This window comes from Anser cygnoides, chromosome 2, assembly GCF_040182565.1.
Source record: "Anser cygnoides isolate HZ-2024a breed goose chromosome 2, Taihu_goose_T2T_genome, whole genome shotgun sequence".
NCBI lineage: Eukaryota > Metazoa > Chordata > Aves > Anseriformes > Anatidae > Anser > Anser cygnoides.
This window is the reverse complement of record NC_089874.1, coordinates 79,369,453-79,396,912: the sequence shown is the minus strand read 5'-3', so window position 1 is coordinate 79,396,912 and position 27,460 is coordinate 79,369,453. Positions and strand designations below refer to the sequence as shown.

At 34.1% G+C, this 27,460-nt stretch overlaps 1 protein-coding gene across 4 annotated transcripts in view; it reads left to right on the top strand.

The window, feature by feature from the left end:
* The window catches only part of CDH9 (cadherin 9), a 103,030-nt gene that overhangs the window by 53,986 nt on the left and 21,584 nt on the right, over positions 1-27,460 (top strand). For all 4 annotated transcript variants that reach the window (XM_048048413.2, XM_048048415.2, XM_048048412.2 and 1 more), the window contains 3 exons: positions 3,004-3,298; positions 23,743-23,862; positions 26,132-26,299. In XM_048048413.2, the coding sequence (XP_047904370.2) occupies positions 3,004-3,298; positions 23,743-23,862; positions 26,132-26,299 (583 nt within the window). The remainder of the gene's footprint in view (positions 1-3,003; positions 3,299-23,742; positions 23,863-26,131; positions 26,300-27,460) is intronic.

The following is a 27,460-nucleotide window of genomic DNA, read 5'->3' as shown; positions in this document are numbered from 1 at the left end:
TGATCTGTTTTCAGCAGATGACCAGCTGTCCAAGTCTAGAAAGAGTCTGTAGGAATAAAAAAAAAAAATGCAAATAGCAAAATTTGGAATCTTGCTAAGGAAAATGCTGACTTTAAGGACACTTTATACTCCCTGAAAGATTCTTTATGTACCAGAGCTGCCTGGGGGAAGCATTTAACAGGTCTTCAAATACGAACTATGTTATTACTACAATTTCAAATAAAATTATATTAAAGTAATATTCCAGATATAATTTCTAGTAAAAATAAAATGTATATTATGTACTTATTATTTATCATATAATTCCACACATACAAAACATTCCTGTTTAAATGGATAATTTTTTTTTCTGTTCTAAATCAAAACAAACAATACAAAAATTTAATTCCACTCCCTGTCCCCTTTTTCCTTTAATTTCTTAGCTCAAAACCATGTGATATTTTGTTTCAGTAATGGTTGCTTATCTTTAAATGTGGGAAACTTCTAGTTCTCTGAAAAAATTACATTCCTCCCCTGCACAGCACTACTTGCAATTAAAGACCAGGGCTCCTGACAGTTAAGTCTCTTCCCTCTCTGTCTGCCACACAGGCTACCATGGAGATAATACTTGTGGATCACAGTCTAGTTTAAGCCACATAACAATAGACTAGTCATAGAAATGTAAATTAATAACTGTATGTTGGAATATATACATGTGTAGGGGAAATAAAAAATAAACATGGAATGTGTACTCAACTTTTAAGAACTTACATGTCTGACTGATGTTAGCACTAGGAACTAACAATGTTTAAGTAGCATTAAGTAAGGGTATTAGCTTTACTGAGGCCTCAGCATCATTAATGCAACCCCCATCCTTCCTCTCACTCCCTCATGCTGCCTTCTCCATCCAATGCTACTGCTAGGAGATTTTCCTTCTCCTGATCTATAGGATTTCTCTCTGAGACCCCAACCCCAGCTCTTCTGGCTGCTCCCCTGGATGGCTGAGTGTGTTAAGGAGCCACATAACAACACAGGACTTTGTAGCATGCACTTGAATGTTTTTAAGACTCAGAAGGAAGGTGACCTGTCTTCATGAGAAAACTACATTCAGGTGTTGCTTTTCAGTCCTAAGATCTGTTACTTAGTTGGCATATTTTGAGAAGATTCTACCTCAAGAAGATTGTACCTCAAGGTGAAAGCTATATTTATGCCACATGATGAAGAATATCTCAACAAGAATGAAAGTACACTCTTTCCTAGTGAACAGAAAAGTGTGCTGTGTGGCACAAGACAAAATCATCTGACCCAAAGAAATACACTATATATATTTATACTGTGTATACCTGATACGCAAAATAAATCTTTTTTTTTTTTTTTCCTGAAAATGCAAGTATGTATCATAATCAAATACTTTTATTGAACTCTGCAAATTAATTACATAATGCTCCACATTCTGTGTCAAGGTACATTTGTTAAATTTGCTTTCTCTGTATTACCTGTAGAGCTGGCAAGTTGCCAGTGAGGTGTTGTTTTTTTGTGTTTGTTTGTTTGTTTTTGTTTTTTGAGTGCTGTATGCACGTCTTATTAAATTCTTTCAACACTCTGTATTTAATCCTTAAGAATCTTCAGAGGTTTAATACAGATGTACACTGAATACAAGTGCTAAAACTGTCATCTGATAGTCATCTGATAGTCTTATTTCTAACATAAGAATAATCAGATCACATATGGTGAATAGTTTTAGGCTACAGTGTAAAATCAGAGGAAAAAAATAAAAGTGAAAGAATTTAACAAAATCCACCACAATCACCTTTCATATAGGTGGAGTAATAGAAAGATGCAATGGCTTAGTTATGAAACATGGGGATAAGCACTGACAGAAATAGAGAAACAAGGAAAAGAGTGGCATAAAGTAACTATTCTGGCTTTCGTGACAAACTAGATTAAAACCTTCACTGATACTCAACAATATTTTTCCAGGTCGTTGATACACCATACTGTTCTATTCAGAGAAAACAAAGAAGTACTGAGTTGAGATTCTTTCTATCCATGTTTGAAAAACACTCAGGTCACTGAGCTGTGGCCAAATGTGACAGTAAACATATATCTGAGGAAAACATACCACAGATAAAATGGAATTGTGCCCCTGTAACTGAAATTATAGAAGTAGAATTCAAGAAAAGAGCATTCCATAAGAACTTCTACTGCCTGGGTCAGCTTCAATGCCTTGCTTTGGCTGTTTTTAAGCACTTTTTCATAATGGCATTATATGGCAATGAATCAGTGCCTGTAAGTTCACAGAGATACAGTTTTGAACTCTTATGGAGAAGTGTATTAGGAAAAAGGCTGTTAAACCCCACTCAATGCTTTGAAAATTTACCTCTTAGTGTTCTTGAGAATTATTCCTCCCATGTGGAGAGGACTAGAAGGAAGGAAGTAATTAACTGAGGTGAGATGTTTCAAAAAAAAAAAAAAAAAGGTGGGGGGAAGGGTTAAAACACAAGATGTTTAAATCAGAATATTTATAAGTGATTTATAAGTGATTTTATAAGTGACATAAGTTCAAAAGCTGTTATCCTTAAGACCCAAATCCTTGTCCCTTGTTACAGGACAACTGGGTGCATTATCAACAGTCAATAAAAGGGAAAACAGGCTATGTTCTCCAAATAGAAACTTGGGAGTTTTTTACACCCCATGTCATCTTCAAAAATGAGACTTCTATCAGTTTCTGGACAGGTTATTGAAAGAAATATTTTTTGTTTTACAGTAATTTTGAATATTACTCCATAACTTCTACTCTATATCTTCTACATCCCCTCATGTCTTTACAAATTTGTTTAGAGCTATTTTTTGTGTATGACTGAGTCTCAATTTTGTAATTTTTTCAACAGTGAAACAGAAGATAACCACTGCTGACCCCAATTACAGTCAAGATTGTACAGACTTATTCATATATGCTGAATGATTTGGTCTGTAATAATAATACATATATTTATAGAATTCTTCTTTTCTACCTCCCTGAAGCTACACACTGACCAAGATAAAGGAGATGGAAATTTAAAATACATATTAACAGGAGATGGGGCTGGCAGTCTGTTCATTATAGATGAAAATACAGGAGATATTCATGCTGCAAAGAAATTGGACAGAGAAGAAAAGTCCCTGTATGTGCTACGTGCCAAGGCTATAGACAGAAAGACTGGAAGACAAGTGGAGCCAGAGTCTGAATTTATCATTAAAATCCACGATATTAATGACAATGAACCAAAATTCACCAAGGACATGTACACTGCCAGCATTCCGGAGATGTCTGGAGTTGGTAGGTAAAAACTTATCCTTATGTAAAATCCAAAAAAGTTTGGGTTGATTTGGAACTTTTAAGTAACTTCTTGTTTGAGGCACTTGGTACAAGCTTCTGAGAATATTCAATGAATAATTTCTGTTGGTTGCCAGTAACGTATCATAAATGATTGTTTTCTACTTTTATTTATTTGTTTCATCTTCATCCACCATTCAATCCTTTTTCCATACTATAGGCTACTCTTCACTCTTTTAAGCCCACAGGTACCAGCATGAAATGTAACATACAGTTGTCTTAAAAGTTAGTTTTGCCACAGCTGAGAATGTCACTTCCATAAAATATATCTTCTTTGTATTTACAAAGTATAATTTACCAAACCTTTTTGTACCTTTAGATATAAACTACTTTAAGCATGTAAGTATCCAAATCAATTCATATATCAACATGATGCAAAATATCTTCCTACAAGTACCAAGGAATTAGTTTTTACGTGGTTGTTGGTTTTTTTACTTTGTTATCAACATTATCGTTATTATTTTTAAGATACCAAACTTATGAACCTCTTTCCTGAAGAACTGTTTTAAGATTATTTTTTTTTTCATAATAAATAACAAGCTTAAAACTATTCACAACTGCTGGATTGAAAAGTAAAAATGTGGAATGCCATTAGAATTTGGGTGAGAAATATAGCTCCATAGTAAAATAATTCTTTGAGTTTTGTTCAGATAATGTAATGGGATAGATAATATTCACCAGCATTCATTCACTAGAAGTAATCACGATCACCTACCTAAGTTCTTTACTTGTTTATAGTACAGCCAGTCTCTCTGATGAGTAAACATAAAATACATTGGGCTATGGGGAAAAAATGAGAGAGAAATTCTCAAGTTATTTACTTATCATGAATTAGTGCAATGGTTTCCAAAATCAGCCCTGGATGATGACATTGCTGAGAGAGACAAGAAAATAACAATCAACATTTATGGCCAATATACATGCAAAATACTTTAAATAAGCTAATAATTACCACTGAGAGTAGTAGAAGCATAATAGAACCCGACTCTATTTTTTAATCATGAAAATGGAATTCCTACAATACTATGTATGATGTGAAAAGTCAAAGAATGGTTCTTTTAAAGGTACATGGAAATAGAGAAATCTTTTCAGAATTCAGAATTTACTTTCCTGATGATCTATGAAGGAAAAATATTGTCATTGTACTGGTCATATTTAGTCTGATTTTTTGAAATTTATTTATGTATTTATATTTTTTTTGTAAGAAAGGAACTGTGTTGGAATAGATAAGGTAAAAAGCATGATGTTCATATTTAACCTTATTGCTTAGTCCAGTCTCCTTAGAATCAATGGAGAAGCATGAATAAAAGAGAATAGAATAAGACCTAGTGCCTTGGCATTGTCTGTGAAATTTAAAGTCTATGAAATGTCTACAAATGATAATGAAAATGAGTGCAAATGTATTTTGCACATGTATACACAAATGTATAAAATATATTATGTATTTTAAGCTGAGAAAACATCCATAAAAGACCCCAGTAAAGAGGAGTTTTGCTGGGAAGACAACATCAAAGATAAAGGATTTATACAGAAAAAAAAAAAAAAAAAAAAAGGCTCTTAGCTTCCAATGTGGAGGCAAAAAAACAGACGTGAGTTACTTTTTGCTATGCTTTGTATACATTTGCATTAGTGACTATAAAAATTACACTGGAATATAATTTTTTAGCATTTGAATATGTGTGAGTGAAAGTATTTTTTTAATTTCTCAAAGTAGCAGCGAAGAAGAAGCCAAGTTCCGATCAGTCCATTTAAGGAGCAGAAATTCTGTATTTCTCCAGTCAGTCAGAAGTATGCTAATTAAACAGTCTGGATGTACATATAAGTAGATAAAAAATACAATAAGGTATTCCCCCTTGGAATCCCTTTGCCCCATTCCTCCAGATGAGGAAGCAGATGCCACGACTGTAGAAAAATGACTTGGGAATAAAAAGGTGAGATTCATCCCCTAAATGTAATACAATTTACAAATTGTATACAAATGGTGCTCAAGTAAACCATCCCATGAAGTACAAAACAGAACACATAAAATACAGAATACAGATAGCGTAGTTCTTGAAATACCTACATAAAAGAATGGTAGATTAGTGTAGGTCAGCAAATTAGAACTAAGTGGTATATGGAACAGAACACAAGGAAAAGAAGGAAAAAGAGAAAGAGGCAAAAATTAGACTCAAAATTGAAATAGCATAGCAGTGGCTACATAAATGGCTCCTGGGTCAAAGTTTCCACAGACTGTAGGATATTCCTTAAGAAATTCTCCAACACATTATGGAAATGATATTTAAGCAATTATAATTCATTTGATATATATTAATTAACAACTACTTTTTTTTTTTTGTCTAGATATGCAACCCAAATTATTTTTTTCTGTAGTGTTGCAGAACATCACAAATTTACAAAATTGTCAATTGTCAGTTATGCAGGAAGGTTCTTTAGAATTCAGCACTTAGTCTTTTCAGTGCTTTTTGGCATATACGGCTTTTAGTAGATTAGATGGATGTCAGATAGCTGAGTTTGGTAAGGAAGTATATTCTGGACTGTAGAACTTAAAATGGTTCTTGATGTTGGAGGGTTGTGAAAAATAAGTGGTGAGGGAAGAAAAACCTATCCAGAGAAATTATTGAGAGATCAATATTTGTTAGGGTTATTGCTGTTGAGAAGGTAAGTATGACTGAAAGGAAAAGGACAAAAAATATGGTGAAAATGGAAGGAAAAAAAAAAAGAGAGAGAGAGAGAGACTGGGTGACAAAAATACAGTCCAGAAGAACAGAAGAGTTTAGAAAAAGAATAAACTGCATCTTGATCCTATAAGTCCCTCTATAACAAATGGAAGGGAATAAGAATTGCAAAATAAAAGGAAGAACCCCTAGCACAGGGCAATCATCTTTACTATGTCTATATAGAATGAAAAAAGTCAGTGTAGTACTACATTACATGCTACAAACACTTAGGATAATGAAAGTGATTTGTCATGACTATGTATACACAGATCCTTGCATGCTTAACCAAATAACTTTTTTGACTGGAAAGAACCATACAAGTACACTATAATGATTTTAAATGCATTTAACAAATACATTCACAATGATCAAGTCAAAAATTTCTGGAAAAATTAGTTTCTTCCTGTTGTTGACTTCTTTCTTCCAATTCCAATTTAGTGTCTTAAATCTAAAGATATATATATTATATTTATTATCTTTATTACTGAAGTTAACAAATATGACTGAGGATATTTATGAAAGCTAAGGAAAAATTCATTATGATCGAGAAATTGAAATGAAATCATCGCTAACAGTGTTTCCAGCTTCTTGTGTATCTGTTATTCAAATGCTATGTCATACTATATATTTCTTGCTGTGTGACTGTTTCTTCGAATAACTAGATCTAGAGCACACAAGGGAAAAAGATAAGTCAACACCTCTGACAAAATGTGTGATTTTCAGTACCAATAAGCAAAACTCACTCATATTTTTCTCATTTGACAGTAAGAATAGTGAAAGTGTAACACGGATTTTCATCATGGCCTATCCAAGCCCAGAAGGGAACATGAATTCATATTTGTGCATTAGTTTGTGTTAACACTGTGCTGCAGCATCTACACTGCAGCCATCAAGCTGTATGTAAATTAGCCTGGCTATACCTAAATGCGATCCAATCATATCCCCAGCAGCATTATGGGTATACCTAAAATGCTGTGTAGCAAACTTAATTCTAGAAGCAATCAAAAATAGTGAAGTGAGCTGACTGCAATGGCTTTTATGGAAATGATCACACTAAATGTTCACAGAGATATTAACTTAAAAAATTAAATGAGAAAGTTTAGTAGACTCTAAAACTCAATAACATGGAATTTCTCATTAAAATTGGCTACTGTGCTGAAGAACTGATAAACAATAACTGCTGTAACTATATTTGTAAAGAGTGCTAGAGTTGACTGGAAGAATTACAGAGTGCTGAGGTTTGTGTCAAATGAGGCAAACTGGTTTAATGAAAAAATAGTCCCAAAAATGAGAATAAATATTTTAGAACAATAAAAGGTAATAAAAACAAAATAATGAAAGTAAGGGATCACAAGATGTTCAGCATTTTAAATTAATGCAATACCAAAATACATAAATACTAAATACACTACTACATACATACTAAATACTAAATAGCTAAATACATGTTTTGTGCTGTGAGAATACTCTTTTAATTCCCTTATTATGCAAAAGGAAAAGTACTCTAATCATGCTTAAAATATACTGATTTTAACTTTGAGGCTTTCTTCAGGGGCAATATATATAGGGTTAAATATATGTTACAACAGTACAAGCTTTGATCCAAGTATTTGTCAAAGTGAAGTGAGATTACTTAAAAAACCAACCATCCAAACACTAACAAAAGAGAGAGAAACAAACAAATAAATAAAACAAAAACTCCACACCTCACTGTGAAAAACACTTTTCTCAGGATATAAAGAAGTTCTTAAGAAATTTTAAAGAGGTAAGATAGCAATGTGATGTCCTATGGAGTTCAATCTCTTTTGGCTCCTGGGTCAATATTATTACACCCTCCTGTACATGCCTTGCTAATTTTAATAGGTAAGGCTTACTATTTTTTTCTCATTAAACATCCTTAACTTGCCTGATAAGTATTTCATAACACATTTTTAATCTCTGAATTGATCCTATTAAGACAAGGGATAATACCTAATTTTGATTAATATTCACTTCTTCATACTTAACTCCACTGCTGTTTTCTGAGTATTATGAATCCAAAAAAAAGGCACCTCATCATTCAGAATTTCTACATGATAAGGTTTGTATAATGTATAGGTAGACAATGACTCTTTATCAGGGAGTGTATTGATAGGGCAAGGAATAATGGTTTTGAGCTAAAAGAAGGTAGATTTAGATTAGATATTAGGAAGAAATTTTTCACAATGAGAGTGGTGAGGCATTGGAACAGGTTGCATGGAGAATCTATGGATGCCCCATCCCTGGAAGTATTCAAGGACAGATTGGATGCAGCTTTGGGCAACTTGGTCTACTGGGAGGTCTCCCTGCCCATGGAATGAGATGATCTCTCTCTAAAGGTCCATTCCAAACTAAACCATTCTATGATTCTATGGTTTTAAATTATTAAAATTAAAATTGATAATTTTCCCATGAAACAACTTTTGGTATATTGCTGGATAGCTAAGTTTGACAGAGGAACATTATATATGAAATATAGATATGGCCTTTTTAGACTCAAGCTCACAGGATTACCACATACATATAAGTTACACATACCATGTATTTAACAGCAATACTAAATAAAAGATGTATGTATAATATATACATGCAAAGAGAAACAAGGAGAGATAAAATTGAAGTAAAACACGGAGGGTAATATGCATTCCTACTGCCATTTTTATTATAGTGCTATGTATGGTACAACATCAGTTATACAATGATGTGTTAGAAGTTCCAGTATTGTTGTTCTCTATTTCTGTAGTATCTCTTGAGAATATTACATACCAGAACTACTAATGGGTTTCAAAAGGACTACAATCTGATATATACTTTAGTTAAATTATTTTTTCAGTATCACATAATCATAAACATGCATTTCTAAAGAAACGTTTTTCATTTCATATTGGAAGCTCTTACAAGATCAAGCAGACTTTATGGTATATCAAAAAAAAACCAATAACAACAAAAAAAAACAATTGAATGAAATACACTAGCCATCAAATTTTCTATTTTAGAATTTGCTTATATCAGTACGTATTAATCTACAGATGTATATAGATGACTAAATGGAGGCAGTTCTCATCTTTCATTTTTCAGCAGGATATAACTATATTTTCTCGTCTGCATATTTTCCCTAGTTTCAGATGCGCATAAACAAGTTTATGAATGACTGTCTTGACTTTGTCACAAGCATACTAATAATATTTTGCTAATCTGCAAGATTTCAGAATGGCAATTTTTAACATATACTCTGTTTAGAAAATGAATTATTGTGTTAGTTTCAGAAGCAAGTTATATTTCAAATAAATGTTTTATCCACAAGTCCACATTTTACATTCTGTAGTTAAAATACAGCATTAGAATTCCTTTAGACAAACTAAGCACAATGGTAGAAATCTTGTAGCTAGTGTACCTTCTATATGTCTGTTCGCATTTAACACTAAAACTAAAGAATTTCAAAACCTCTGTAATCGTCAGAATCTATCTAGGGTTCTTTTATTTAAAGGCACTATTTTTAACCCTTTAAAATTTATCTTCTTTATTATTTTTTATACATGTCTTTATAAGAAAAAAAATGATCCCTTTCAACAAAATAAGTGTGAAAATATGAAATAAGAGTTTCTTACAATAAACTATCAGGATGAAAAGGACAATATATTATGTACATATGCAAAAATATACAAAGGTAAAGAGAACATTGAAATAAATTATGTCTATACAATTCAGGATATTCCTCATAAGTTGTCAGAAATGTCATAGTTCCTTTAAAGTCTATACAGAATATATTAATATTGCACTTGAAAGAACTGAGAAGCAGAACTGAGAAGTACTGCACATTCAGAAAAATGAGGAACAAAAATCAGTGTAAATAAAATTCAAATTATTGCCCCTGAAGAATTCAAATATTTTAGTCTTAAGATGTACATTTTCATATTACAGATAAACAGATCTTGAGCTACAATCTAAAGGAGCAGCTCTTTTACTGTATCTCTGCTCCTAGTTGTGTTGTCTTATGCCTTACCCACTGTCAAAAAACAAAACAAAACAAACAACAACAACAACAAAAAAACGTAAAGAGCTAAATCATCAGGAAAAAAAAAGAAGGATTATTCAATTTCAATACAAGTTTTGCTCGTTTTTTTCCCTGGATCAGATCGCATGAGGTCAGATGAGTACCAGAACTGGTGCTCAGAAAGAGACAGGAGCATGCAAGAAAAGTACAGCTGGAAAAGGCAGGAGAGACTCTTTCATAGGTAGCTGTAGATAAAATTAACTTGATCTATTCATTTTTCTTCAGTTAAAAAATCCTTAGATCTTCTGTACAGGCTTTTTTTTTTTTTTTTTTTTTTAATTTTCTTCCTTATGATACCACAACTCTGAGCAAATTCAATTGGAAAACCAGAGCCATCTGTTAACTCCGTGTGAGTAATCACTCACTCTTGGTGCTAGAAGAAGTGGGGCTTTTGTAGAACTGTTGTCAGCAAAGAAAGGTACCTAGTGGTTGCTGTAAACACAGTAAGGTGTAAATACTTTTCATAGTTTTGTCCTGTGGGAACTGAGCCACTGCCAACTCATTGCCAATTTTGTGACCTCCTCTGAGCTCCCATAAACATGCAGCTGCTAGCCCTTCATGACATTCTGGCCTACTCTGTTTCTCATAGGAAGAGATAATATGACAGCAGTTCAGATACAGCAATTAGCTGGATAGATGGATTTTAAAGCACTGTATAGGGCTTCAGGCTTTGTAAACTGTCTGGCCTAAACTTAGAAGATGTAGTTTTGAAGTGATCACAAACTTTATTTTCTGTATGTCTCAGTTTCCCATCAATCAGAGAAAGATTATATGTTCATCTACTTGCTGTGATTTTACCTTGCTAGGCAGCTGAACTCCACCACAACCGCTCTCTTACTCCCTCTCCTCAGAAGAAGAGGGGAAGAAGAAAAGGAAAGAAACAATTCATGGGTTGAGATAAGGATAATTTAATTAAAGGAAAAATAATTATTAAGGGAAAATTATTATTAATTAAATAATTTATCTAAAGGGAAAATGCAAAGGGGAAAAGGGAAAAAAAAAAGAAAAAAGAAAAAAAAAAAGAAAAACAAGCAAAGGATGTGTGGAAGTACAGAGGAAAGAAATTACTCTCTACTTCCTATACTTCCCACCAACAAGTAATGCTTGGCCACATCCTTGAATCAGGGCCTCAACACACGTAGCTGTTGTTCAGGAGGACAGACATTTTCATGAAAGCCCAGCCCTCCATTCTTCTTCCTTTTTCCACCTTTTATGGCTGAGTGTGACATCATATGGTATGGAATACCCCTTTGGTTGGTTTAGGTCAGCTGCCCTGGTGATGTTCCTTCCTCACCTCTTGCCCACCCTCAGCCTGCTGGCTCTGGGGGGGTTAGATGGAGTCCTGATGCAGTGCCATTATAGCAGTAGACACGATGCTGGTGTGATACCAGTGCTGTTCTAGCTACAAGTGCAGAGCACAGCACTGTATGGGCTGCTGCAGGGAAAGTTAACTCCATCCCAGCCAGACCCATTACACTACATTGCAGCACTCTTGGAGTGACAGCCTTCTTGCCAAGGAATTTTCATGCCAGGGATAGGTTAAATGTGGCTCCCCTTTAATTCTCTCCAAAAGGATTCAGTGCAATACTGTTCAGCTGGCTACTTTATTGAAACCATTGTATTATTTCCCATTATCTGTGTACCTAAAAAATAATTTTAAAAAAGGGTCTGGACCTCTCTAGATTAGAGCTTGAAATTAGCACTAAAAGAACTCATATCATACTTAAACTAAAAGTTATTTGATATGCCCATTTTACTTCCTTTTATTTCAGTAGTTTTTCAGCTATAACACATTAATCTCTGAAGAAAAGTATAATGGGTCTGAATTCTTTACATCAGCACTTTTGCTCACACTGCAGCACAGTACAATGGGATATGTTCTGCATTGCTAGAGATGCTGTCCTTCAGATAGGATGTTAAACCAAGGCCCTTTCATCTTTCATGGCTTCACATCTAAAAAGTAGAAATCTCAATGATATTCTGAAAATATTAAGGAACAGCAATGTTTCTTCAGACAGTATACATACCTTTTGATACAACCATGCACCCTTTTTACATCCTTTGATAAAAACATGGATTACTATTCACAAGCATGCACAACCTGTTTACAGAGTGACAGTAAATACTGAGTTCCTATGCATAAAGTCAGCTTTCATGCACCTAATCTACTCCCATACAGGCTGTTGAAAGTATAGATAATTTTGCTTCTTTCAAGACAGGCTTCAGTATAACAGGTGCAGTGAGCCCTTTCTCACATTTATATGACCATATTGGAACCTGCAGCAACTGAACTGCTGGTGCTAAGGACAGGAATTGCTGGGACTAATTGACATTACTAATGTCAGGAACACCTGTGCTTCTATCAGAAGGAATATGTCAAATAGAGACACAGGTGTGCTATATCATTTATTGAAATGAAAACATGGCAAACATTAAAATAAGCAAGTTGTTATTATTATAGTATGGAGGAGGTAATCTGTTGTCTAACTGTAGGTTTCTTCCTGTTTAAAGTGAAAACATTAAAGTCTCCATTTATATCATGCTAATGCACAGGGTTCTTTCTTATTTCCTAATACCATATAATTAAGCTACTTATGAAATCTGTCTGAAAAAAAAATAAAAATCTTCATTTAGATTTTTGAGAGTAGGATTTCTCAGATGTTAGATCTATAGTAGGCTGGACACAAATCTAAGTCATTAATTGAAGATGACTAGATCTAAGTTAAATCTGCCTGAGAATTAGTTATATGTAGCAATAAAACAAATTTACAAAATGTATTTAGAAGTAACTAATTATTTTCTGTCTTGTTAAAGCATAAGGGCAAACATCTAGGATGCTCACTTAATCTAATCTCCTGAACATAGAAGCTTTCAGTCCTTTTTAAAAGCAAAGGCAGCTTTCTGGATGCTTGAATATACATTTTTAGTTGTTAATGTTATGCAGTTGAGTGTAAAATGTTTATTTTGAAAGTAAAACACAATGACAGGGGGCTTTTTTTTTTCCCCACCAGATTTCTCTATAACAATTAAGTGTTTCCAGAATGTATAAATAAGATGCAAGGGATTGTATTTGGTTGTAAAATAAATTACAACAATAGTTTGTATTATAATATTAATCCGAGTAACAAAGCATCGCCGAAACCTCAATATACATAAAGATGTTTTAACATGATGTTCAGTCTTCCAAAGATGTAACAGTCTTATCAAACAGATCAGTCCGTCACAAAGCAAAGGTCCAGATTCCCTTTATTTATCTTGTGTACCTCATTTCATAATATATCCCTCTCCACCACTGACCCTCAATTTTAGAAGAGCAACTGGGAATTGAAGATTTTATCTCATATGAATCAGAATTATTAGGACTAGTTTTACTACAAATCATTTTGCTACAGCATTACATCAGCCTAAGTGTACTAATCTCAAGAATGAAATACGACTCCTCAAGAAGTCCACTGTTCTCCTTAAAAGAGGCTAGAAAATGGTTTCCTACAGAGATGTAAGGACTCAGAATGTCTGCCCATGGTAGTTAAAATATTGTTAAATCAGTAATTTCTCACTTAAAACATGCCCATGTATATATATATACATACATATATAATGTATGTGCTTATATTAATTGCAGAAATAAAATATGATTTTTTTTCAATTAAATTGTGAAAATAGGCATGAAAGTTGATGAAAAGAAGGTTCTAGTGACACAAGATAAATCATAAAAATGGCAGATACTATGTGAGTGTTTTTCTTCCTTCAGTTAACGATTCAGCGTGAATTCTATAAGTCATCATTTTCCCTTCTTGTCAATCACATAGTTAGTTTGGAAATTTTCTGTCAATCTTCACAGAATTAAGACACTGAAGGTAAGAAAAAGCTTATTCTGGACAGTCTTATCTGAAAATTACTCTGTATTGTTCCCACTGATGCTCGTCATTTATTAAGTACATGGAACAAGATAGCTCGTAGCATTTCTCATTCAATTACTTTATTTTTCTGAATATCTAGAAAAACACATCTACAAGTTTCACAATGGCAGTAATCCTGCTGCTCAAACTTAATTATCTGCTATCTTAACAGATGCCTCAAAATACTTTCCAGAATTGCTTTTTTTTTTTTTCCACAATCTCATATATATTTGACACTGTGAAATTGAGATTGAGCGTTAGTAAGCTGTCTGAAAGTATCAATTTTACTTGTTACAAAGGTTATGTTTGCATATTTAAAACAGATATTGCTCACAACTGTTTTTTTAATTATTATTATTATTTTTTAAACACAACAAATCTAATGTGCTGTCCACAAAAGTATGTACAGATGTGTGTGAATATCCTGCATGTAGCAGAATGTTTCCTATCAGATTCCTGTCAGCAAGATAACTCAGTAGCAGTAACAGTTGCTTTATTCTACCCCAAGGCAAATGATAAACGATAAATGATTGATAAATGATAAATAAGGCTATGTACACAGTATATTGGAGGTGTAAAATAAATAAATAAATAAATAAATTAATTAAATAGGCTTATTTCATCATAAAGTCAAAATAAATGACAATTGTGTAAAAAGACATCTAAATATATTAACCACCTCTTTAGTGCAGTAAGGTAGTAAGAGAGAGGTCTGGTAAAAAAGTCTTATATTTCATGGTCCAGAAAACTAATTCATGAATTACTGAGTTCATGAATACATGAAAACTGAGTTCATGAATACAATTTTAAAAGATACCATGTGTCTGGAACACGTGTAGCTGAGGAAGATAAATCATCTATTTAAGAGCATATATCCAACTAATTTTCACTGAGACCTAGACACTCTGGAATCTTAAAGTTTGGAGAGTTCAGGCTCAGGCCCAGCTCAGGCTATGAGTCTTTCCAAAATGAGTAGTTCAGAATCAGTACCTTTAATCTTTTCCAACAAGATTTTTTTCAAATCAATGAGGTTTTAAATCACTCACTGTGATCATATCCCTGCAACCACTGACCAATGTACTTGTGATCAATTGACAACTCAGCAGTCTTTAGCAGAACAGTTGTGCATGTCAGTTGCTTGGCAGACATCTGAGCTCTTTTGAAGATAAACAAAATATATAGAAATAATAACAGTCTTGAGAGTTAAAATCTCTGCTTTAGCCTCTATTTCTTTTTCAAATTATTCTTTTTTATTATTTCTACAGACAACATTCACAGTATCTAAAAACTATAGAAGCAAAATGCTTTCATGAAGCACATATTAAACTGATGTAAATTTGTGTTTCTTAATAACTTATTCATTTACTACATTTTCACAGGAAATTGTTATTTTCCACAGCTTTCTTAATGACTAAAGAGGCAGACTTTACCACCACCCAACCAGAAGTTCCCGCAGGTGATAGAAACACCCAAAATCAAATAAATCTGAGGCCAGCCTGCTGTCTGAATAATAATGTACTACATTCTCATGGTCATAAGAGAGATTAACACTCAGTTTCTGATCACACTTGTCTGTGCAGCTGGCAAAAGCTAGAAACTCTGTTAAGATTGCTATTTACTTCTATTACAGAAGAATTTTGAGTTTGCACATGAGAGGAGGGTTCTAGTCCCCTACTTAGAAATCCATAGTGAAGACACTCTGTAAAGTCTAATAAAGAGATACAAAAGCCAAGCTCAATATAAAGGAGCAAATGAAACATAGGTACAGGAAGCTTAATTGTTCCTTCCCAAAGCATCACAAACCTGTCTATACTACAGGGTAAAATACAGAACTGTACAGGAATATATAATGGAAACTCAAAGTTTAGTCCAAAAAATGCCAATTATTGAGGTTTTTTTCTTTTAAATTTACTTTTTGACTTTCTTCTGATTACTTCAGAATCAGAATCTTTCCGATTACTTCATTATTTTATAAATTAAAAATTATAAATATACCTGAAAACTTGCTTGGAGCTTCTGTGTATGAATCAGGATTTTTAATCAATAAATAACATGTTTTAGCCTTTAGGAGGTACTACTTCTCCTAGCAGGATCAAGGGGAAGCAAACTTTTCCTGAATTTCTCATAAGAACAGCTGAAAAAATAAATAAAATTAAGGTGGGAGAAAAGGGCCAAGATCTCCAGTTCTTAACCGTAAAGAGGAACCAGACTTTCAAGAAATGTTTAAGTGGTAGAGTTCCTGTGCTTGAATTACTATGACTGGCAGCATCACTTGTTGCACTTTAAATATATTTCTTTCATTAGCAATTAATTCTAGTTGTAAACCTTGCCATATGCATAGCAGCTCCGAACCCAGAAGTATGCAACTGGTGAGTTTCGTCATTATTTTGAATAGAAATTTTAACAATAACACTGAGTTTATATTTTGTTGTTGTTGCTGTTGCTTTGGTTTTTTGTTGTTGTAATTTTTGTTATTTAAACATAGACTGCAAATACTTGTTCTGCCTAAAAGAAATGTTTTTTCTAATTGTAAGTATGTACAGCATGTTGAACAAAATGGAAAAGACTTCTAAGCTGCAGTTCATTTATTATGGATGACAGATCACTTTATACTATACCTCATTAGTCTAAGAAAAGCAATGTAAAAGGTAGTCAACATTAACACTTGAAAGAGTCTGCCATTTGATGGCACCAGTATTCTTGTTTCTTTTATGGTAATGGGGAAAAAAGAAGATTCCTCAAAGAGTAAACAGACACAGTCTTGTTCACTCACTAATACTACAAATTACTTCTCATTCTTTTTACTGTTTTCCATTTCTTATTGTGTCCATAATGCTTTTCAAATTCTCGTGCAGGGCATCTGATGCACTTCACAGTCACAATTACTACCAAAGGGAAACTAAAGTTACTCTATCAAGGTATTGAACAGCAGGAGGGCAACAGCTAGAGGCTTTGTTCAGCTTTAGACATTCTTTTCCAGTTCAATATCAGATATTATTTTGCAATGGTGTATGTATTGTATTCACTGTCAAAAGCATCTACCCCACAAAGCATTTCAAATAGATTAGCCAGAGCAGTTTAGCCACATTACTTCTTCCTATGCGGTGAGGCAATCATTAACATGTACTTCTTTAATGCAAGTCCTGATAACACAATCTAAAATGTGCATTCATTTTATCATAAAAAACGAAAGAACAAAACCCTGAAACATCAGAACAGAACACACACAAGAAATGATGAGAATTATTTCCCTGTTTATATAATACAAGGGACTGTTTCCAGAGTAAAGCTTCATACAAATAGAATCTCATATTTCTGGAATGCATGGTAAGGCCCATGAGTTTTTACTGTAATGGAGTAAAAGGAAGAGGAAAAGAGTTCTGAGAAATAAAGCTATACCTCTCAGCATAGCCTGCTCTTTTCTGCATCTCTCATAAATTACTTCTAGTCTCACTAGCAGGGATTACAGTGCCCATTTATGTTCACCACAGTGGTGCAAAATTTATGATTTCTGGATGGGAGATCAAGATGCAGCTAAAACAAACATACAGTACCCACCTGCAGGAGCTAGCACATCAGCTGACTTCTAGATCAACCATTATGAGAGACTGTACAGAAAAATAGGAGACCACATATTTTCAAGTGTAATGAAATTTCACCTTACATATACTGTTGGACTATTAAAAATCATCAACTGGGTAAAATGAAATCTATGTAATACTGCATCTCCTCTTTCATGCCACCCTTCCACCTTCTCTATTATTCATTCCTGTTCTTTATTTCTGCTCAATATATACAACTGAACTACATTTTAAGTTATTTTTTCCCATGTAATGTTACCGTTCCTTTGAGAGCTGTTCCACAGGTACCTTCTTTGTTCTAAATTGGTTTTTGTTGTTGTTTGTTTTTCTCAGTCATGCCCAGTTATTACTCTTCTAAATTGAGATCATTTATCTATTTATTTGTTGACACTTGCTCCTCTTCTGTTTATACTCTTTCTCTTGGTCTTACAAACCTTTTATGCTACCAACCTTTTGGCCTTCTCTTCATCAAAGAAAAAGCAGTCTAGCAAAATATCTCCTAAACTGGGGTCATGTACAAAAAAGCGAAGTTCATCTTGCTGTTCCTTATTTCTTCAGCTTTCTAGATAGGAACTGTCTTCCAGCCAAACATAAGGGTTAGGTCTCAATGTTTAGCCCTTCCATTTATATAGAAAGTAGTCTGATGTGATGTACTCTAACTGGAGAGCTAAGGAGATCCTGTTGGTGAATTTTATGGGTTCATAGAATTTGTAGGCCTAGGTGACTACTTGCATTTCGTAATTTCTCCAGTTCCTTGCCAAAGCACGAACTCAATCTATTCAGAGCGAATAACCTGCTCTCAAAATAAAAGTGGTTTAATATGTTTCAGTATTTCTATAGCTCACTTAAAATTTCACTCGTCTTCAGCAGTATGTCCAGATGAAAAGAATCCCTGGATCCATGCTGTCTAAGTAAGTTGTCCATCTGCTTATTTTCTTGAAGATTTTAACAGAACAAAATTTCTAATTTTGCCTCCAGAATTTTCCCAGAGTTCTCCCAAATCTTTTCAGCTTGTGAAAATAGTCCTCTTCTAAACTCTTCTCTCCATGAATAAACTTGATGAACAGCAGATTGTCATTTTGCTTGAAAACAGGAAGCAAGCACAAGAGCTTCTCCTTTAGGGAGACAAAGTCCTTCCTTCCTCTCCACTTACTCCAGCTGGTCTTCTATTTCTGAAAATGAAGCAGCCTTTCTGCTTTGAGTAGAGCTTTCTTTTAAACAGAGCTAGGGAAAAAAAAAATACATATTCACTGTAAAAAATCAGAACTTTTTAATAATTTTCATTTTGATAGAAGTTGACTTGAGAAAAAATAGAAAGGAAACTGTCTGATAATGTCAAAAACATTCTGTTTCAACATTTTCCTTTTTTTTTTTTTTCATTTTAAATGGCTTTTTGAAAACTTCATATTAGAAGACCAATGTCTAAACCAAACATTGCATTTTTTTCCTCAAAACTGAAAGATGGGACATGCATGAGATACATGCTGAAAATTAAGACTTCACATGAAAAAAATAGCAAAATGTGTACCTATCTCATTTTACTAGAAGACTTCTTTTGCTCTACAGCAATCCTCTGCAGTATATTTACATCTGCTATGCAAAGCACTCTGGTGTCATGTTAGGAGACCTGCTTATACCAAAGACTCTTTCAAGGGCTGAAGAACACATAGACACAAAGCATTTTAAGCGCAATTCAGAAAATCATTCTAATTTCAACTGCTTTTTCAACATTTTATCCCACTCCTCATGAGTTCTGGAAATCTGTGTTAGTGGAACTCTATTCTGACACTGAATCACACAGTCCTAGATATGGAGTGATGCTCTGTCTAATTCAGATTTCCTTTTTGGACTCCGCATTCTTACATGCACATACATAAAACCAGGCACATGCACGCAAGAACACAATCACAAAAAGACACTACTCACACAGATTTAACCTAGATTTGTATTTTCTCCTGTTACCCTCAAAATTATCTTTCTGCCTTTTTCCACCCTTACATTAGGATTCCGTTCTTCACAGAGTGCTTAAGCTTCTAGACTCAAACATCCATCTAAGCAAAGAACAAAAGAAAAAACAACAACAACAACAAACCTATACTGATGCTAGATTGCTCATAAAGCTTGGAAAATTCAACACTTTCAACACACTGTTATTCCTTGTTCATTGCATACAGATATACGGAGAATCTTTGAGATACAAGGACAGCAAAATTATATAGAAGCTGTGTGGGGAAAAGAAATAATATTGAGAATCCATCTAAACAAAACCAAACAAAAAGAAAAAATAAAGAAAATAAGACATGCCTTTTGAGAACTCTCAGAGTTATCTCCCACCCTGAGAAAGGATAGGCATGCTAGGTAGGATTGGTTTGAATTTCACTTTGTTTTGTAGACAAGTGTTTGTATTATTCCTTAGACTGCCCTTCTGGTCATTCTCACATTTTCTCTAGCATCTTTCACACTAGTTTGCTAGTGTGGTGGGTCTGACATTGGCTGTCTGCCAAAAGCCTGCCCAGCTACTCTTTTACTCCTCTTCAACAGGATAGGAGAAAAAGTAAAATGGAAAATTTGTGGGTCAAAATGAAGAAATCATTTACCAATTACCATCATAGGCAAAACAGACTCTACTTGGGGAAGAGTAATTTAATTTATTAACAATTAAAATACAGTAGGAAGGTGAGAAAAAAAAAAAAAAAAAAAGGTTAAAACACCTTCCCCCACCACCTAGGATCAATTTCACAGAATCACAGAATGGTCGAGGTTGGAAGCATGCTCAGCTGTGGAAGTATCTCAGGAAACTTCTAATTTCTAACATAGCAGCCTGGTTTGTATTTTAAATCATGCTGACTTCCTCTGACAAATGTGTGCAAAAAGACTTCTTGTGAGGTAATCTAGACATAAAAAAATAATCCACATTCTGTGGGTATCATTTAGGTGGGGGTGAGAATAGGCCATAACTGATTTCAGTTAAAAAATATCCAAATATTTTCACAACATTGCCAATTAATTCATAGATAGTGCTGAGTTGCTTCAGTTCATTGCCTTTTCTGGTTGAATTTCTGACCCCAAAATCTGAGAGAAATTTAGCTGTTCAAGAATTGCCTACAGTCCATGAAGATCTTCCTTTATGACACAGCATACTGTTGGCAGAGAAGAGAGCAAACTGCATGCTGACACTAAATTTTCTGTGGATATGCTTCTGTTATTCATTTCTCCCAGTTGCACTATTAGTTTACTAGGAAGCGGCAGCTGTTATAACACTATTTTTTTACCACTCTACAGAATTGGACAAAGAAAGGAAAACATCAATATTTTTCAAACTGTAATGAGGTCTCATTCTATATCAGATCCACTTGAACTATTTGTAATGACCTCCAAGTTTTCTATAGGGTTGCAGCTTATCAGTTTTCTTCAGCAACCATATTATATGGCATTTGAGCGTCTGGAAACACAGATATATATTACAATGAGGCAAAGACAGAAATTTCCCAAAGACTTCCCAGAGCTCTGGAATGCCTTCATTGAAAGAAAACATCACTTTCAAAACAGGATTCAGCATTCTGTCTTTCAGCAAAACAGGAAGCTGGGAAAAGAAAGTTAATGTTCACTCAGTTTTTATGACCATACTAAATTTCTGTGTCCGTCCTGAAACAGTGCCTAAATCAGGCGAGAACAATAAGTTTAACTTCTAGTTACTACAGTGACACACAATATAAGATCCTACTGATAAGTTGTACATTTTTAGGAAGCCAGCAATTATAGTGGCTCTCCTTCCCCTGTTAAACATGAGTAGGCGTGAGATTTTTTTTTTTTTTGCTTTTTTTTTGGGGGGGGGGGGGGGTGGAGGGGGGTAGAAGAGGGGAGGGAAGCAGATAGAACTTAAGGAATTTTACGTTCCTCAAATAGTCTTCATTTTGCATCCAGATCAACAGTTCTGCTGGACCCTTAATGATAAGTTTGTTCCTAAATATTCGCTGCTTCAGGATGATCTTTACAGCTCACCTTGGTGCACAGATGACTTCTGTTTAACCAGCCAAAAATAATCTAGATTGCTGATTGCAAAAATGAACTTCAGAGTTTGATGAATTGTGACAAAGCCTTTTTTACAATTTTATTCTGCTGATTTGTTGTATAGAAAGAAGTATCCCTCCCCTCTTTTCATGTTGTTCAGAAAAAGTAAAATAGAGGGAACTGTTACTGATATATAGGTAAAATTATATATAAACTCTTATGTACTCTAATAAAACATATGGATCTAACAAGACATGGTTGCTCTGTATTTCTGCTTTCCCCAATCCCTCTTATACATGGTATGGCCACGGTAGAGATGGTGCACTTCAGTTCCATTACTCATAAGTGACTGAACATCTTCCAAGTTTTTAATCAAGACTACTTGATTGCAAGTTAACTGGGTGAACTTCAATATAGAGAGACTAATGGTGAATTTAAAAAAAAAAAAAAAAAGAAAAAAAAAAAGGAAGTGATATCACTGTGATAGGACTTTGTTCACTATACATTTTTCTCATAAGGAAAGTGAGATACACCAAAAATACACATCGGAAAATATGGTAAAGAGCAGTCAGCCATCAACACTTCTAGCTGTTGGACTGCCTGAAATTACACAAACATTCTTCAGATCTAGATTGTGTTAGCAAAATGTATCCTGACACCTTGAAAATTGCTTACAATATTTAGAACAGTTTTTATGTATATCTTATATATTATTGTTATGATTTTGGCTGGGACAGAGTTAATTTTCTTTGTATAGGCTCACACAATGTTGCATTTTGGATTTTTGATGAAAATAACGGTGATAACACACTGATGCTTTAGTTGTTGCAGATCAGTGTTTGCACAGAGCCAAGGACTTTTTAGCTTCTCATGCTGCCCTGCCAGCAAGGAGGCTGAGGGTGCACCAGGAGCTAGGAGGGGACACAGAAAAGACAGCTGGCCCAGGCTGGCCAAAGGGATGTCCCACACCATGTGATGTCATGCTGAGCCATAAAAGCTGGGTTAAAGAAGAAAGGGGGAAGCAGAGACGGGGAGCAGCGGAATTTCGGGATGATGGCATTTGTGTTCCCAAGTAAACATTATTCATGATGAGCCCTGCTTCCCTGGACAGGACATGGCTGAACACCTGCCTGTTGATGGGAAGTAGCGAATGAATTAATTGTTTTGCTTTGTTTCTGTGCGGCTTTTGCTTTACCTAGTAAACGGTCTTTATCTCAACCCAGGAGTCCTCACAATTTTACCTTTTTGATTCTCTCGCCATCCCACATGGAAAGAGTGAGTAAGCAACTGTGTAGCACTTAGCTGCCTTCCAGGTTAAAACACAAGAATTATTTAATTATTATTTTTAACCTATTGCTATATAGGGATTTACAAAAGTTTTTTTTTTTTTTTTTCTAAGCCATAAACTACACACAGTGTATTTGCTCACAGTACTCTTGATCTCATATAGCTTTTGTTCTCCTGACTGCAATCACAGGATCTGGGTAAGACTTTTTCATGCAGAATAAAAGTTTGCTGAAAAAATGTAGTTATGGTTTAATGAAAATGATTTGCCAAGTAATAGGATAATTTTGATCAAGGGAGAAAAAATAAAACAGCATGTGTTATTGCAAAATTTATTTAAAAAAAATCTTTAAAAATAGCATGAGAAAAAATATTTGTTTCAGCCTGATATCAGATATTTGGAGGTTGTCTTCTAGTCAGAAAAGGAGGCTAATTTATTAAGCCAAATTTAAAAATCATAGTAGTACTTTTCACACTGTTTCAGCTGAAGTCAAGTTATTACCAAAAAACAATCCTTAAAACTGTTTGGTTACAGAAAGAAAATGAATACTGTGATGGGTTTCAAAGACATGTGCCCTTTCCTGTGCATTTACTGATGTTTAAATGAAGCATGGAGCTTAAGTGATAACAATTTTAGTTTTAGTCATAAGGAAGATGTGACTTTATTTTACTGTTTGCCTGGGGAAGATAACACTGGATTTGTCCAGTGGATACTGTTTGTTTCTTTATTGAATCCAGTACAGAAACCATTGTGAATGATTTCTAAGAAATGTGTCTTGTGTCTTAGAATTCTCTGATTCCTTGTTTGGTACCCGTTTAGGTACATCTGTTATTCAAGTGACAGCCACAGATGCTGATGATGCCAACTATGGAAACAGTGCCAAAGTGGTGTACAGTATCCTCCAGGGACAGCCATATTTTTCAGTGGATCCAGAAACAGGTGAACAACGTGTCTGTTCTGTTTTCTGCAATGACAAAGAGGGGATACAAGGACAAAGACACTTTTCACTTGTATTCAAATATTGCAACAGGCTTATGGCATCGCATAACTTGGCATGAAGCAGATAAAGTTTTTTACAAATGGAAATTGTAATCAGTAAAAATATACCTTTTCTGTTAAAAGAATATTATTGCAGAACTGTTTTGCTTGGTATGAAAAAGACTTCTGGAAGACAGATGTGCACTATAAGGGTTTAGAAAGTGTGCAGAATATTGGAAAGGGTCTAATGAGTCATGTAGTAAAAGTTTATTTTACTCTAATTTCTGGGAGCTACATCTGTTAAAAAATATGTATATATATTTTGACAATTCCAGACAAGAAGGAAAATAATGATAATAATAATAATAATAATAATAATAATAATAATAATCCCCAAATGTAAATGAATTATCTGTAAATGTTTGTGACAGATCCCTATACTCTGACTCCAACAGTTATTAGAATTGAAGCAAAAAAAATATAATAATAATAATAATAATAATAATAATAATAATGTATTAAAGCTTTAGAGCATGGATGTAATCCCTTTTTACTGTTATACAGAAAATCAGAGTCAGACATAAAGAAGAAAAACTTGTGTGAACATTGTGAATTCAAAATTATGGCCCAATAAAACCCCAAATCAACAAACAAACAAACAAACAAACAAAAATCCACCAAAACAAAACAACAAAAACAGAAACAACAGATACTTAATCCTAGCGCACATAACACTTAAAAGGCATTGCATTAGAGTGTTTCTGCATATTATAAAAATAAATAAATAAAAAATAAAATAAAGCTATTCAGTTTAAGAATCCAGAATTTAAGTGCAATTATGTCCAGAGTCCCTGAAGTTCCTAATCCAATGAGCATGCTCAGATGATAGTTAATTTACTTTTGAGATACATTGATATTTCTTTTGAGATACATTGAGATTTCTTTTTGTAATACAGCAAGGGCATTATACCTGCAGGATAATAAGAGTCATATGGCTAGAGTTTTAAAAGAGAACATAACTCTTTTGCCTAGGATTAAAGTTTATTTCTTTTTCTCCACCCTTTTTAAACTTTACCAGGCACAAACAGGACAAGTATAGGTCACTAACCAAGGGCAGTGGGTGGCAAGGCAGGGGATACTTGGGAGCTCATCTTTGATTCTGGGATTATCTTTCATTTTTATCCAATTTGCTTTTTTTATGTTACATTACCAGGCCAAGTTATGGTAATCACAACCTAGTAATCCTAGATCAGAGATATATACTATAACTACTAGACTAGAGAAGTTTTTTTTTGTCATTTTGTTTTGTTTTGTGTGTGTGTGTTTGCTTCTCTCTTTCTCTAAGAGTAGGAGTTTTGTAGATTATTTATTTATTTATGTATTTATTTATTTATTTTAATGTAATCATAAACATAGGACAATCTTCATATCAAGCCAAGCTTGTAAAAGTGTCCTTTGTATTTAAATTCTCTTGCTTCATCAGATAAAGTTCTTATCACTTCAACCTTGCAAAATGACTTCCTTTTTAAATACAGAAAATCCTCATTTATTTTCTGAAAGAAAACTTGCACGTGTCTACTTTAATGGAAAGATCTTTTGTGCTCTGTATCCCTAAAACACATGCTCTTGGGAGTCCCTATGCTTTTTGTGTGCTGAATGAGTCTGAGACAATTAAAATATATTTTATGAAATTCTTGAGATCAGGCACACAGAAAAGACTTTCCAGCAGTAGTTTTACAGTCTTGTCCAATTCTTTATTAGCTATAGCCCTCAATGACTACCATCGCCCCCACTGGGCATTAAAATCTGTGGATCTATTACAGTCTGAAATAATGAATCCAGGACATGACAGAGTTCAACTTTGTGCTGTAGTATCAAAACCTCACTGGGGATGGAGCTTTCATATTGCATTAAAATAATAGCTGGGAACGTAGTTGAAAAAAATCATTAATTCAACAAACTTATTAATATTTTTGTCATTGGACCTAATTACCTTGATTTAGCACATTAAAAACAGTGAATAATATCTCTGTAATATTTCTTTCTCTTTTTCTTAAAATCACATTAAATCAGTCAGAGATCGAAAAGTTTACTGCAGTATACCTTGTTTTGCTTCCTATGGATTACCATCTGCACAGGATCTTACTTAAATCCATCTAAAAACTCAGAGATAACTCATGTCATGTTTTTTTCTCCTTCCCCTCTGTCTCCTTTTTCTCATTTCTCCAAGGCATAATCAAGACTGCTCTACCAGACATGAGCAGAGAAAACAGGGAACAGTATCAAGTGGTCATCCAGGCCAAAGACATGGGAGGCCAGATGGGAGGACTATCAGGGACCACCACCGTGAACATCACACTGACTGACGTCAATGACAACCCACCTCGATTCCCCCAGAGTATGGAGCATCTAAGAGTTCTGTTGCTCTCTAAAGAAACTCTTTACAATCAGCTGTTTCACTGTTGCCATCTGGGATCTTTCTTTTTCCTCTCTCTCTTTTTCTTTTCTTTTTTCTTTTTTCTTTTCTTCTTCTTCTCTCTCTCTCTCTCTCCCTATTTATTTAATTTACTTTTGTACAAATACTGGCCCACTGTTGTGTCTATTTATGCTGCAGCATTGGTAAGGCAAATAGGAATCTTTGCCTACATTTTCTTAATGTTGAAGTATTTCTTGCAAAGAAAAATTTTCTTCCCCTTTATAATCTGTTCACAGGAACATTAACTCTAACAATAGCTTAGGCTAACTGCAGGGTTTTGAAAGCCATTAGAGAAAATTAATCACAAAATCTAGGGTTCAGTTTTTGGAGACACTTGTAGTCCCACATATTTAGGCAAATATGTCACCAAATTTTCTAATGTACCACCTTGCACAGGCAGAGTTGTTCAGGTGTCATGCTCTGCTGGAAATCTATACATTTGGTTCAGGTATTTGTAATCTACATTGGATTCTTGTTGATGACTGCTTTTGGTAATCTAGCCTGTATTTGACACAATTAAGATTTTTAAAAATATCTCTAGAATAAATTTGGCAAACAAAAGAAAGCAGCATGATACAGAAAGCTTCACAATATACTACATATCCTTTCATCCTGGGCCACTGGTTTAAATCCAGTTCCATGTTGTTATAATCAGTGTCTGATAACTGCTTGACAGGCTACAGATATAAGAAATTTACAGCCTCAGTTCAGAGACTGTTGAAAAATATCCACGTTGTAAAATTTGAATTGCTTGTTGGCACTGAATAGAGATCTGACTGGCTCTCTTTACAGATTCACCAAAGACTGAACAAACAAGACTGATTTAAAAAACACTCTCCTTGAGTTGCAGGAACTTGAAAAACACTTCAGTGCCATGGCAATAAGTACACTCAAAATAGTATAAACAGGTCAACCTAGAACAGATTTTTTCTAAATATTAGAAAACTCTGACAGATGGGTTAGAGAGGATTCTTGAAGCTGCATATAACTTTTTTTTACCTCTATTCAACATAACATATTCATCTTTTTAAGAAGAGAGGGGAACGAAAGTATGGGCTTCATAAAGAATTTGAATTAATATTC